General features: G+C 38.7%; 1 protein-coding gene across 2 annotated transcripts in view; it reads left to right on the top strand.

Annotated features, from left to right (window-relative positions):
- The window catches only part of TFEC (transcription factor EC), a 199,131-nt gene extending 185,189 nt beyond the window's left edge, over positions 1-13,942 (top strand). For both annotated transcript variants that reach the window (XM_069764837.1, XM_069764836.1), the window contains exons 5-8: positions 1,447-1,500; positions 1,806-1,881; positions 6,084-6,231; positions 9,872-13,942. In XM_069764837.1, the coding sequence (XP_069620938.1) occupies positions 1,447-1,500; positions 1,806-1,881; positions 6,084-6,231; positions 9,872-10,228 (635 nt within the window). In that variant the 3' untranslated portion in view covers positions 10,229-13,942. The remainder of the gene's footprint in view (positions 1-1,446; positions 1,501-1,805; positions 1,882-6,083; positions 6,232-9,871) is intronic.
- Positions 13,943-14,161: the final 219 nt, after the last annotated feature.

Here is a 14,161-nt window from a genome sequence, read left to right as displayed (position 1 = left end):
ACCACTATATGAGCTATCTTTGTCATGATTGGTATATTGAAGCTGAGATTAAAAGGGGTGAGTTCTCAGTGGCATGGTTAGGAGGAGCTAGCACTGCCTAAGAAGCCAATGCTTTCCACTGTTGGGTTAGCAGTTTTGAGCATCACACCATTTGGGCTGCTAATGGAAAAACCCATCAAGCAATTGTTTTTGCGTTTTTTCATATCATGTGATGATATAACTAATACAATATCCTAGTGACAATTTGATTCAACGTGTTTTCGGTGACCGTGTATGTGATTTCATGTAATTTGGTTTTGAATTTAATCATCTTTACAGAATTTATAAATTAGATATTCAACATACTGGCTGAGTACTTATATAATACAGTAATTAAATATATAAAAAGACAACAATTGAAACACTATATCTTGCAAAGAACTCTTGGTTGCATTGTATAAAATAATTCAATTCTATTGCATTGGTTATAGGAAAAAGGGATTTGCCATTATACTAGCGGTAAAGGAATGGAGGATGTAAAAAGAAGCGTCTTTGTAATACAATTTTATCTATAATATTGCCTTTGTAAATGAGACCCTTAGGTTACATTCCCATAATTAGTATTTGATGAGTTTTTGCAGAATTTCTGCACCATTTCTGCACCAATTATGTAAATTAGGCTACTTTTGTGTTTTCATTCCGTTTTTTCATTGTGTTTTTAACGTGCATTTTTATCTAATTTTTGACGCCATGTTTTTTTTCTCTGTTTGGTGTGTCATGCGTTAAATAAAGCTGCTTTATTTTTTACACTTCCTGGCATTTGATATTCTCAGGTGTGGAACACAAGGGTTTTTGAATAGTTTCCACCGCATGAGTGTTTTTACCTGCACATTTTCTGCACCTAATGCTAGTCTATGGGGAAATTCCACATAGAAAACTCAGTGTACCTGCAAGAGAAATTGCCATGCCGCAGAGGTCAGTTTCCGCAGCATAAAAAGTAGCACAATGGGCATTAGATTTCTATAAATTTCATCCACTTTGCTGGTACTGTAAAACACGGCATTTTTTACACAGAAATAATACGCAGTGTCAAAAAAAAATGACAAAAGCTCATAGTGGGCACACAGCCTAGCTTGTTCTTCATACACCTCTTCTGTTTTGACATTTCATTGTCAATGGTAACATACGTGTGAAATAATTGATCCTAATGGTAATACATGCTCAATGACGTTTTAACTTTGTCATTATCCCGATTTCTTGAGCCTCTGCGCAAGCACCACTTTCAGAAAGGGACCTGTGGTTTGACATTACAGTCCAGTTTTGGAGTACGTGACCACAGATTTTACAATTCGGGAGAGTGGCATTTGACATTACATTCAGAATATTTCCAGCATAATATATGCTCTACATTAGTACCTTTAAACTTAGTAGGAATGCCCCTTTAAAGTGTGTGTGTTTTTTTTTTAGATACTACAAGAGCCATGGCTAAAGAGCGACAGAAGAAGGATAATCATAATCTTAGTAAGGATATATATAAATTGGATATTGTCCCTTTTAAATTGTTGAGATATCAAAGCATATAATGTGTCAGCATTAACACTTTGTTGGAATTTATTCGTTAGATTTTCTGCAAAAACTTTAGCAGAACTTTTATGCACTATTTAGTTTGTTTCATTTCCATGTAATTTTGGTTAATAACCTATAAGATCTTAAAATGTCCTATTAAATTGTTGCCTTTAATTTTTAACTGAGTTACAGATAAATATCCAGGGATCTAGGAAATCTAGGCTGAAATAAGCCTTCATGAAATATTCATTGTTTTTCAGTTGAACGGAGGAGACGTTATAATATTAACTACAGGATTAAAGAACTTGGAACACTGATCCCAAAGTCAAATGATCCGTGAGTTTACAGTAAATTCACTTACTTTATTTTGAACATTTTTAATATATACTTGACGGTTCAGTATTAGATTTATTATTACGCCAAGAGAAAACTGCTTCAATTCTGTTTATGCTAAGATGGCAGGTCATAGAAGAACCTCATCTATCCGCACAATAAATTTAAATGGAACCTGGCACATTGTACATGCAGTTCGATCTTTGGACAGCCTGGTATAGAGAAGGACAAGCTGAGCAGAACGATATATAGGTTTATTGGAAAAGATTCAGTATAACTTCTTCTGTATTCATTGAAATCACTGGTGTTTGTATGCACTGTATATGAGTCCAGTCGGCGGCCTTACTAGTGATTGACAGCTATCTCTACATGAATAGTCATATAACAAAGACTACAGTCACTGAATACAGTGGCTTTCGAAAGGATTCACCCTCTTTAGTATTTTTTATGTTTTGCTGCCTCACAATCTAGAATGTCACTGTTTTTTGAGGGTTTGCATCAGTTTATGTAAAGAACATGCCTACAACAGTCAACATTTGGTTTTCTTGTTTGTTTTTTTTAACCAAACAACAAATAGGACAAAAATAACTGAAAACTTCAGTGTGCATAAATATTCACACCCCAAAGTCAGTACTTTGTAGAGACTCCTTTTGTGGCAATTACAGCTGAAAGTTGCTTTGGATAAGTCTCTATGAGGATTCCTCATCTTGCCACTGGGATTTTTGCCCACTCCTCAATGCAAAACTGCTTCAGCTCCATCAAGTTAGATGGCTTCCTCTGGTGAACAGCAATCTTCAAGTCTGACTACTACTAGAATCTCAATTTGACTAAGTTCTGGGCTTTGACCAGGCCACTCCAGAACATTTACACGTTCCTCCTTAAATCACTCGAGTGTTGCTTTAGCAGTATACTTTGAGTCATTGTGGAATGTCAACCTCCGTCCCAGTCTAAAATCACTGACAGACTGAAACAGGGGGTGAATACTTTGGCAAGCTACAGTATGACTGTACACCAAACTTATTTATATTATTTCTAGATATGCCAGGGCTTTCAACGAATAAAATACAAGTTTTGCTGAAAATATTCCCACAAAAAGATTATCAATCTGATCAGCTCCTCTGCTCTATAGCATCCTGCCTGCAGATCAGACACCATTTTCAACATGGAGAATTTCCTTTTGTCGACCCATTTTCCTTTTTGTAAGATTTAAAAAGTAAAAGCTGAAAAAATATAAATATTTAGCCTAAAGTGCAAAGAAATGTGTCATGTTTAGCTTTAGGCCTTTTAGAGATAATTGCTTAATTGTTCACAATAATAGTAATTTTCACCAGGGATGTCCACACATTTACATGCCACTGTAGCGAAGAGAAAAGAAAATAATTTACTGGGTAGAAAGGCAAAATGACCAATTGTAAACACACAGTGCTATATAATATGATGATTGGAATATATTAAGAGGATAAAAACTTTGATGGGAGTTCTTCTTTAACAAAACCAATGATGCTCTAGATGTAGCTTTTCTATTTTGGTTGATGAAATCTGTCTTGTGGTTGTTGTTTAATCTTTATTTTCAGTTTTGAGTTAATGATATGTTCGTGCCCCAAGACAGGCCTGGAGGGGGGTCTTCATGTGGTGCTCTGATTAGGAATTCATATTGCAGACTGCTGACACTGATCCCTCAGTGCCTGCCCCGTAGTTTACATAATGAATATCTGTACATACTGTGGGAAAAAAAAGCCCTTCTGCAGGCAGGTGCCAGCCATGGCCCCTGCACTGCAGCATAATCGCATGTTTAATATCCCAATAATAAATGTGGTTGATGTTATTCAGATAGGAAAAAAAAACAATTTAAAAATGGCGCCTGCTGCGCCTGTGCAGTAGCAGCTATTGGTGTGCATGCTGACGCCATTTTTAAATTGGTATTTTTTTATGGATTTCATCGCCCAGGTACCATTTTAATCAGTATAATGGCGCCAACTTGGCACTGTCTGTAGATTACAATGTACAATCCTGTGACAGGTTCCCTTTAAAATAACTGCACTAATACCTACAACTTTCTGTGCGATATATATTCATTTTTGCTTGTATTTTTAAACCTGTATGATAGTTTTGACATTTGCATTGTTGAGAAAGTATTCCAAATATATATACCTATATACTTTTTAGGCTGAAAGTGCTCTCTCGGCTTATACTCGAGTCATTGTCCTAGTTGGATCGACGGGGGAGGGGGAGCGGCAGCTGTGACATACTCACCTGCTCCTGGCCTGGTCCCTGCATCTCCGATGGTCTCCTGGCGCTGACAGCTTCTTCCAGCTTTGAGCAGTCACATGGCACCGCTCATTACAGTAATGAATATGGAAGCAACTCCACTCCGTAGGGGTGGAGCCGCATATTCATTACTGTAATGAGCGGTACCAGTGACTGCTCAAAGCTGGAAGAGCTGCCGCGCCTGGAGAGTCCATCAGAGAAGCTGCCAGGGACCGTGCCGGGAGCAGGTGAGTATAATGGGGAGGGGGAGCACGGAGATATTCACCTGTCCTCATTCCAGCGCCAGGCGCCGTCTTCCGCGTCATCTACCTGTGACGCTCAGGTCAGAGGGCGTGATGACGTGCATAGTGCTCGCCGCCCTCTGCCTGAGCGTCAATGCGGGGAATGGGGAAGACACAGTGGCGCCCAGGGGTGGAACGGGGAAAGGTGACTGTAGCAAGTGCCGGGGGGCTGAGCGACGAGAGGTGAGTATGTCATTTTTATTTAATTACAGCAACAGCATATGGGGCATAATAGTCTATGAAGCATATTATGGGGATATATTCAGCATTTGTGGAGCATTATATGGGGCTAATATCTCTATGGAGCATCTTATGGGGCCATAATCAGCATTTGTGCAGCATTATACAGGGCAAATATCTCTATGGAGCATCTTATGGGGCTATAATCAGCATTTGTGCAGCGTTATATTGGGCAAATATCTCTATGGAGCATCTTATGGGGCCATATTCAGCATCTGTGGAGCATTATATGGGGCAAATATCTCTATGGAGCATCTTATGGGGCTATAATCACCATTTGTGCAGCATTATATTGGGGAAATGTCTGTATTGAGCATCTTATGGGGTCATAATAAACATTTGTGCAGCATTATATGGAGCTCCTGATTCAATATGGATATTCAAAAACACTTAACCTACCGATGTCTCAATTAATTTTACTTTTATTGGTATCTATCTTTATTTTTGACATTTACTGGTAGCTGCTGCATTTTCCACCCTAGGCTTATACTCGAGTCATTAAGTTTTCTCAGTTTTTTGTGGCAAAATTAGGGGTGTCAGCTTATACTCGGGTCGGCTTATACTCGAGTATACTGTATAATTGTATATTTTATATTATTTATACATATTACATATATGTATATTCATTTTTTCCATTTTTCTTTCTGTCTTTTGCAGAGTCCTGCCTGCCCTTTGCACACCAGAAGCATTCTCTTTGCTCCAGCTCTGGTGATGCTACAATACACTTTTAGTACCAATGTACTTTTATAAATAAAGGTTCCCCATTGCATCCTGGCATTCACTTCACTGTACAGATAATTACGTTTATATAAGATTAGATTCAAGCTGGTAATTTGATGGTCTTAAATACATAGCTAAAATAAATAGCAGAATAGAATTTTCTTTGATGTTCTACTTTGATATTTTGTACACTTTTAAATAAGAATCACCACTGAGAATACAGTTTATTTTACTTTAACAATGAAACACTCTCCCTTTCCTCAAAAGAGTCAAATGTAAAGACTATTATACTAAAAATGATCTTTTAAAATGTAATCTGAAGTCCCTGGCAATGTACATTTTCTTCTCCATTAATGTATAAGTACTGCACATAGATTTTAATCTCAAAGTTAATAATAAAAGCAATTTTCACTTAAAATATAAAAACTGTAATGGTGGAATCATAATACATTTAGCTCTCTCACAAAAAGTCTCTCTATTAGTTTCTTTTGACACATATTTTCATTCCAGGATCAATTTTACTATATAAGGAGTTCTTAACTATTCTATTAAAATTTCCATTCAGAAGCAATAATATCTAACAGTGAATAATAGTCATGTAAATCATTATTTCAGGTTAATGTAAAAGATTTTGTAAGTTCTTATGAATTCTGCTGATGTGCACAATTGTGAAAAGGTTATTTCGCCATTTTGCAGTGATATGCGCTGGAACAAAGGAACTATTTTAAAAGCTTCAGTTGAATACATCAAATGGCTTCAAAAAGAACAACAAAGGGGCAGAGAATTAGAACATAGACAGAAAAAATTAGAACAAGCCAACAGAAGATTGCTGCTGCGTATTCAGGTTGGTTAAGTACGAGAAAGTTCTAAAGTTCTGAAAATTATCCCCATCTATTCCGCTTTTAGATATTTATTTATTAGAACAATTACCGGCTGGGGCCATTTATAGTGGTAGAATGTGTTTAAACTTTTACACAGATGGCTTAAATGACTGTATTGTATTCTGACACTGCTGAATGAGCAGATGTGTGATTTGAAAACCCGTTAGGTGCTAAAAATCAAGGACATCAATTTATGTCTGTTCACAGTATAAAATGACATACAGAAAAAATGTTTTCATTGAAGAGAGATATCAGCAGTTCCTTACAGAGGTTCTTTGGTTTACATAAACATTGTCATTTAACTGATTACCTAGTTTGTAATTTATATTTGTCAAGAATGTGAAAGTTTATACAGTATATCTAATGATGAGTTATCGAAGCTTCATTTATATAAGTATACTAAAAAATTTTAAAAAGATAAAGGAGCTTTTTTATGAAGGTGTCTATGCAAGATTTCTGGCATAATTGCAATAGTTTTGCGCAACTCAAAAAAATATTGCCCCTCTTGGAGTTTTCACGCTAGTCATGGTTAGCTATGCCAGAATGGGCAGAGCATGGCTGGGAAAGGGCATGGCTACTCCCGTTTAAAAAATTATGACAAGTTATGACACTCGTAAAAAAGTACTCAAGAAATATACTCCAGGCTTGGCAGGACTACACTTCTGTTGAAGACACATTGAACTTGTCATGTACATTTCCTTATGAATTAGGTGCATCTTGCTCAAGTCCCTGCTGATTAAGAATGGGGTGCACAATGCCAATCTTATTGAAACAGGGCCAAAAGACTTAAAATGAATCTGTCATCAGCCCTTGCCATCTAATCTGTGAGCTGCATAATATAGAGACAGATTCCCTGATTCCACTAATGGGGCTATTTTATCAGCAGGAGATTAGCATTCGAAGACTAGTTGGCTAGCTGTCAAGTAGTGAAGCGTTTTCATGAGCTCTGTATAACACCACCCCACCACTTATTGTCAACTTTCTGTCTGTACTGTACGTGGGCAGAAGGTTGCCAATCATTGGTGTGGGTGAGGTTATACTGAGCTCAATATTCAGATAAATGCTAGATCTCCAACAGATAAAATAGTGACTTTATCAAAATGACAGCAAGCAACTCAGTACGTCATACATCACTGGAATAAATGTCTCTGCCCCCACAACTTTCTTCTATCAGATGGAGCAACAAAATATTAGGGACATATTCCCTTTAATATGCATTTAGACTAGCTGAATATATTTTACAAGTGATCCTAGTAATGCTAGTTTCTCAATTATTCGCCATGTATGAAGTCTTCCAATGCTCATTGGTTGGATGAAATGATTTTTAAGTTTCCATGAAAATCATTGTTCTCAGCAGCATGTTGTCCTGTGTAAAGATTACGTATTGCCAAGAACATTGACAGTCCATGCACACCAAATAATTTACTGCCGATCCTTCTTTGCACATGGGAAATATGGTAGGCCTGTTTAACCCCTTTACCACCTTGGACATAGAGGTACATCCAAGATCATCTACCCCCTTTTTTTGCAGCTTTTGGCACATGAAAGCTGATTTAATCAGCTGACATGTCCCCCTAACAGCTGCGGGTGGGATCGCAATCCACCCACTGTTGTTAACATGCTAAATGCCACTAACAATCACTGACAGCAGTATTTAGCTCGAGAGTTCCAGAAGCGCGTAATAAGACCCCTCAATCGGTGCCCCTGTCATGTGATTGTGGGACGCTGATGGGCTGTCATGACAGCTAGGGGTCTGTGCTTATCATTGCAGATCCCCTATGAACGCAGCCGCTGAAGCCCTGCTATGTGTAGAACAAGCGATTGAATGATAACAGCTTCAAGTCTCCTAAAAATAAAAAGTAAAAAAAAGGTTTAAAAAATACTGAAAAAATTAAATACATAAAAGTTCAAATTCACCCCCCTTTGCTCCATTCAAAATAAATCAATTATGCTATTCACCCTATGATAAAACTCTGATCAGAGTTTGCTCAGAGTGTCAGCATAGTGTGCTCCAATTCTCTATTATGATGATATGATGGAAAAAAAATTCTCCATCTTCTCCATTCTGTGAGGCCGTGGAAATCAACTGCCCTCAAGATGACATCTGATTCCACGCACTCATTAACTTGCATGGCCGAGTGCAATATCTGATCAAATGTTAGGTTGCAGCAATTTTTTCCTCGGACAGACAATGCATAACATTGGTTTGGTTGTGATCCGATGATTTGTTGGATCCCACTTGGACCAAAAATATGCTTGTCTGCACCTGCCCTTAGTATTCCTCTTGTTAAGGCCGGTTTCATATGTCAGTGGCTCCGGTACGTGAGGTGACAGTTTCCTCACGTACCGGAGACACTGACTCACGTAGACACATTGAAATCAATGTGTCTCTGCACGTCAGCGTGTTTTCACGGACCGCGTGTCCGTGTGCAAAACACGGAGACATGTCAGTGTTCATGGGAGCGCACGGATTACACGGACCCATTAAAGTCAATGGGTCCGTGTAAAACACGTACCGCACACGGACGCTGTCATTGTGCAGTCCGTGTGCCGTGCAGGAGACAGCGCTACAGTAAGCACTGTCCCCCCCACATGGTGCTGAAGCCGCCAGTCATATCTTCTCTCCAGCAGCGTTCGCTGGATAGAAGATATGAAAAATCCTTTTTTTTTTTTCGTGTTTAAAATAAAGATCCCTGTCCCCACCCCCCTCCCACCCCCTGTGCGTCCGCCGCTGTTACTAAAATACCCGGCTCCCTCGCAGCGTCCTCTCAGCGCCAGCTTCTCCTGTATGAGCGGTCATGTGGTGCCGCCGATTACAGTCTTGAATATGCGGCTCCACCTCCCATAGGGGTTGAGCCGCATATTCATCACTGTAATGGACGGCACCACGTGACCGCTCATACAAGAGAAGCTGCGGCGAGGACAGGATGCTGCGAGGGAGCCGGGTGAGTATTTTTTTAACAGCGGGGGGTCGCACAGGGGGAGGGAGGGGGGTGGGGACAGGGATCTTTATTTTAAACACGAAAAAAAAAAAAAAAAGGATTTTTCATATCTTCTATCCAGCGAACACTGCTGGAGAGAAGATATGAATGGCGGCTTCAGCACCAGATGCAGGGGACAGCGCTTATCTCTAGCACTGTCTCCTGCACGCTCCGTTTGGTACCCAGTCGGCACACGGCTGCCACACGTGTGCCACACAGATGGCCTACATGAGCTCACGGACACACAGACACGGATAATTCCGGTACCGATTTTTCCGGTACCGGAATTATCTGGACGTGTGAGACTGGCCTAATATGGTGAGACTGTACAGCCTTACTTGTAGATAATCATCTTGCACAACATACTCCCAGTCTGATACTGTGAGCATTGATTGACAATATCCAGATGGACTAACAGCAGAACGGCACAATATAGAATTCTAGGAAAAGATTCTCCAGCATTGTCATTTTAGCGACAGTGTAAATACAGATATGACAGGAAGGCTCATAAACTTTGATGTATTACCCTTCTAAAAAGATGCAGTTTGTTTCTAGCACCACTTCATTTTTTTGTTGTTATAAGGAAAATAAACAAATCCGTACTATAATGTTCTCATTGTAGGAACTTGAAATACAAGCTCGAGCCCATGGTTTGCCACTGCCGGCATTGTCTACTGTAGAATTAGCTTCACAAGTCATCAAACAGCAAACATATGGCGAAAATATGTCAGAAGATTATGTTCATCAACTTCCAATGCCTATTGGACAAGCAACCGATTTATGTGATGCATCAACAGGATTTTCCGATCCTCTCTCGCACTTTACAGATCTATCCTTTAGTGCTGCTTTAAAGGAACAGATGTTAGAAGAGATGTCTCCATATGGCACAGACCCCTTCCTTTCTGCTACGTCACCTGACCTTTCCAAAGGAAGCAGCAGAAGAAGCAGTTTCAGCTCAGATGATGGTGATGAACTATGAGCTCAATGTACGGACCCTAAAGACAGTAGCACGTAACCAGCAATCCGGTATCAGGACTTATGTTTTATACCTTACAAAGAGACTAAAAGGAAATGCAATTTTCAGTGCAGGGAATAAATGCAGAATGAACAGCTCCATTCTCTAAAATAGAAATGTCAAAGTGACATGTTTGTATATTATATTTTACACTTGTTAAATTACATGGGCCTAAGTAATTTTCCACTATTACAGCTCCAATTAGTAAATACTGCTCAACATGTTGTTTACCTTGGGGCTAAAATCACCTGGTGATGGGATGAAAAAGCCTTAATGATTTTGTGCATATAAAGTATAATATAACATTCCCCCCTCGTAATTAAGTTGCCATTTTGCTTCTTTAGTAAATGGATCATCCTGTTAGCAAATTTAATTAAGGGTCTTTGAAGGACCATCGCAACAGATATTTACTGTAAAAAGTATCAATTCTTACACTCCAGTATAATGAAAATGTTGTGGCCTTTCAAATGTGAAGAACTTATTTCCATTTTTCTAATTTCATAGTTGACTCGGATTTTCACCAAGAAATTGGTATTTTATATTTCTGCTTCACTGCTCTATAACATAATTTTACAAGTTTTGAACAATCAGTTTTGAGCAACTCATTACAGCATTAACATTTTAGTTTATACTCCACGCACATTGTCATCTGGGGACCATTGTGTTGTTGCTGTCTCCAATATTGTTAGGCGTGCACTACGGAGGATATAGAATGAACTTCAATCCAATATTGCAGCCAGCATGCAGCCAGCAGGTAAGGAAAGGGTGAATCAAACACCCGAAAATTCCGCCCATATGACCAAAAACCGGTCCCGCCAAATTCAGGTGACAGGTTCCCTTTAATGTGCCATATCTTGGTTGTCTGCAGTCTTGATTCCCTCTTCTCCTCTAAGATTGTTGTCGTAATGCAGACTACATATATTGTGATGCCAGAGCCTTATCATAATGTATTTTCTTCTATCTAATGGCATTCAGTGAGAGATCAGTGAGATAAAACTTCTAGCCCCTGATGCCCATGAGTGATCACAGCACAGATGTGCTAATTTGAAATGCATAGACCATTGTTACATTTTTCCAGGATGTTCTGTTTTGGAGAGTTGACATTTTTTTATATCTGGATGTTTCAATAAATATTAATGCTTTTATTTATTTTTGGAAATTAAGTGAGGTATTCTGTCAGTGTTTTTTTCCAAGTATGTTATTCCCTGTCCAACCGAGATTTTTCATCTGAACACTTTCCGTTGATACACAATTTATCTGAGAGGCCTATATATATATACTTATTTATTTCTATTGTCCCTGATATACAGTTTAGTCTCATTGTGCCCTATGTGCTGAACACTGCAGAATCTCAGCGTCATATCGCAGTTTTAGTGTATCCTATGTAATATATACGGCTGTCTCAGTGTATCCTATGTGATGAATATACAGTACAATCTCAGTATATAATATGTTATATATATACATCAGTGTCAATGTATCCTATGTGATGTATGCAGTAGAGCCCAGAACATATCCTTCCCCATCTTTTTCCTCCTTCCTCCTGAACTTTATCCTTTGTGATATATACAACAGTGTCTCATTGTGTACTATGTGATGTATACAGCTGTCACAGTGTAGCCTATGAGATGTAAACAGTGTATCCTATGTGATGAATATAGTAGAGTCTCAGTGTACCTATATGATGTATACAGCAGTCTCAGTGTATGCTATGTGATGTATACAGCATAGTCTTAGAGTAGCCTATGTGATATACATACAGCAGTCTTAGTGTGTTCTGTGTTATTTTCTATACAGCACACTTAGTGTATCCTATGAGATGTATACAGAACAGTTCAGGGTTACTTAAAGGGAACCTGTCAGTAGGATTGTGCTAAATTACCTACAGACAGTGTCAGGTTGGCACCGTTATACTGATTAAAATGATACCTTAGTTGATGAAATTCATTTTGTGGTTGTTGATTAATCTTTATTTGTAGTTTTTACTTAATGAGATTCTCGTGGCCTCACGAGAGTGGCCTGTGGAGGGTCTTTATGTGGTGCTCTGCTTTCATATGCATTTGTATGGCTTATAACAGGTCACTGATCTTTTAGTGACATGCCTCCTATTTTACATACTGAATACTCGTATGTATTGAAGAAAAAAATAAATCACATTCAGTAGTCAGGTGTCGGTGGTGGCGCCTGCACTGCAGCATGATCACATCTATAATAAGCTGGTGCAATTTTGCTAGAGGAAAAAAAACTTGTCTCCACTAAGATGGTGTCGGCGGCACCTGCACAATAGCATCTATCGGCGATCCGCCGCTGGCACCATCTTGGTTGAGACAATTTTCTCTCTCTATCAAAATGGTGCCGGTTGCGCTTGCACAGTAGCATCTATCGGATCGCCAATAGATGATACTGTGCAGGCATGGCCAGCACCATTTTGAGACAATTTTTTTTTCAGAATAAATGTATCTCACTAAATAAAATACTTTAATGCATATATATGTAACAGTTTCAGTGTATTCTAAGTGAGGTATAGAGCAGTGTTTTCGTGTATCCTATGTGAAATATACAGTAAAGTCTCTGTGTATCATACTGTATGTGGTTTACATACAGCAGAGTATTAGTGTATCCTGTGTGATTTATACACAGCAGTCTCAGTGTATCCTATGTGAGGTATATATAGCACTCTTAGTGTTTACCATGTGATGTATGCAGCACAGACTCGGTATATGCTATGTGATATGTACACCACATGCAATACCTATACAGCAGTCTCAGTGTATCCTTTATTATGTATAGTGGCTCCTTGTGATGTTTTAACAGTCACACAATGTATTCAATAATGTATATACAACTTCAGTATGCATCATTTACTGTATCACTGTTCTCTAATACAGGAGGAGATAACACACACATATATACTATATACAGGAGGAGATGACATACAGTTACATAGTATATACAAGGGAGATGACACACAGGTATATACTATATACGGGAGCAGATGACACACAGGTATATACTATATACAGGAGGAGATGACTTACAGGTATATACAATATACAGGAGGAGATGACATATAGGCATATACTATATACAGGAGGAGATGACATACAGGTATATAATACATACAGAAGATGACACAGGTATAAACTATATACAGGAGGAGATGACATACAGGTATATACTATATAAAAGAGGATATGACACATAAGTATATACAGGAGGAGATGACATACAACAGGTATATACTATATACAGGGGAGATGATATACAGGCATATACTATATACAGGAGATGACATACATGCATATACTATATATAGGAGGAGATGACATACAGGTATATACTATATACAGAAGAGATGACATACAGGTATATACTATATACAGGAGGAGATGACACATATGTTTATACAATATACCAGAGGAGATGACATACAGCAGGTATAAACTATTTACAGGGGAGCTGATATACAGGTATATACTATATACAGAGGAGAAGACATACAGGTATATACTATATACAGGAGATGACATACAGGTGTATACTATATATAAGGGAGATGACAAACATGTATATACTGAGGGGAAAATGAGAGGTGTGAGGTGAAAATGAGAGGTGTGAGGTGAAAATGAAAAGGTGTGAGTGCAAAATGAGAGGAGTGAGGGAAAATAGTGGAGTGATCGGAAAATGACAGATGTGATGTCGAAATGACAAGTGTTAGTGGGAATGAGAGGAGTGGGGGGGAATGAGAGGAGTGAGGGGGAAAATAAGAGGAGTGAGTGGGAAAATGAAAGATGTGAGGGGGAAAATGAGAGGCGTGATGGAAAAATGAGAGAAGTGTGGTGCTAAATGAGAGGCCTGATGGGAAAATAAGAGAAGTGAGGTGCTATAACTAACCAC

Source organism: Ranitomeya imitator, chromosome 4 (genome assembly GCF_032444005.1).
Source record: "Ranitomeya imitator isolate aRanImi1 chromosome 4, aRanImi1.pri, whole genome shotgun sequence".
Lineage (NCBI taxonomy): Eukaryota > Metazoa > Chordata > Amphibia > Anura > Dendrobatidae > Ranitomeya > Ranitomeya imitator.
This window is presented reverse-complemented; position numbering and strand designations above follow the sequence as displayed.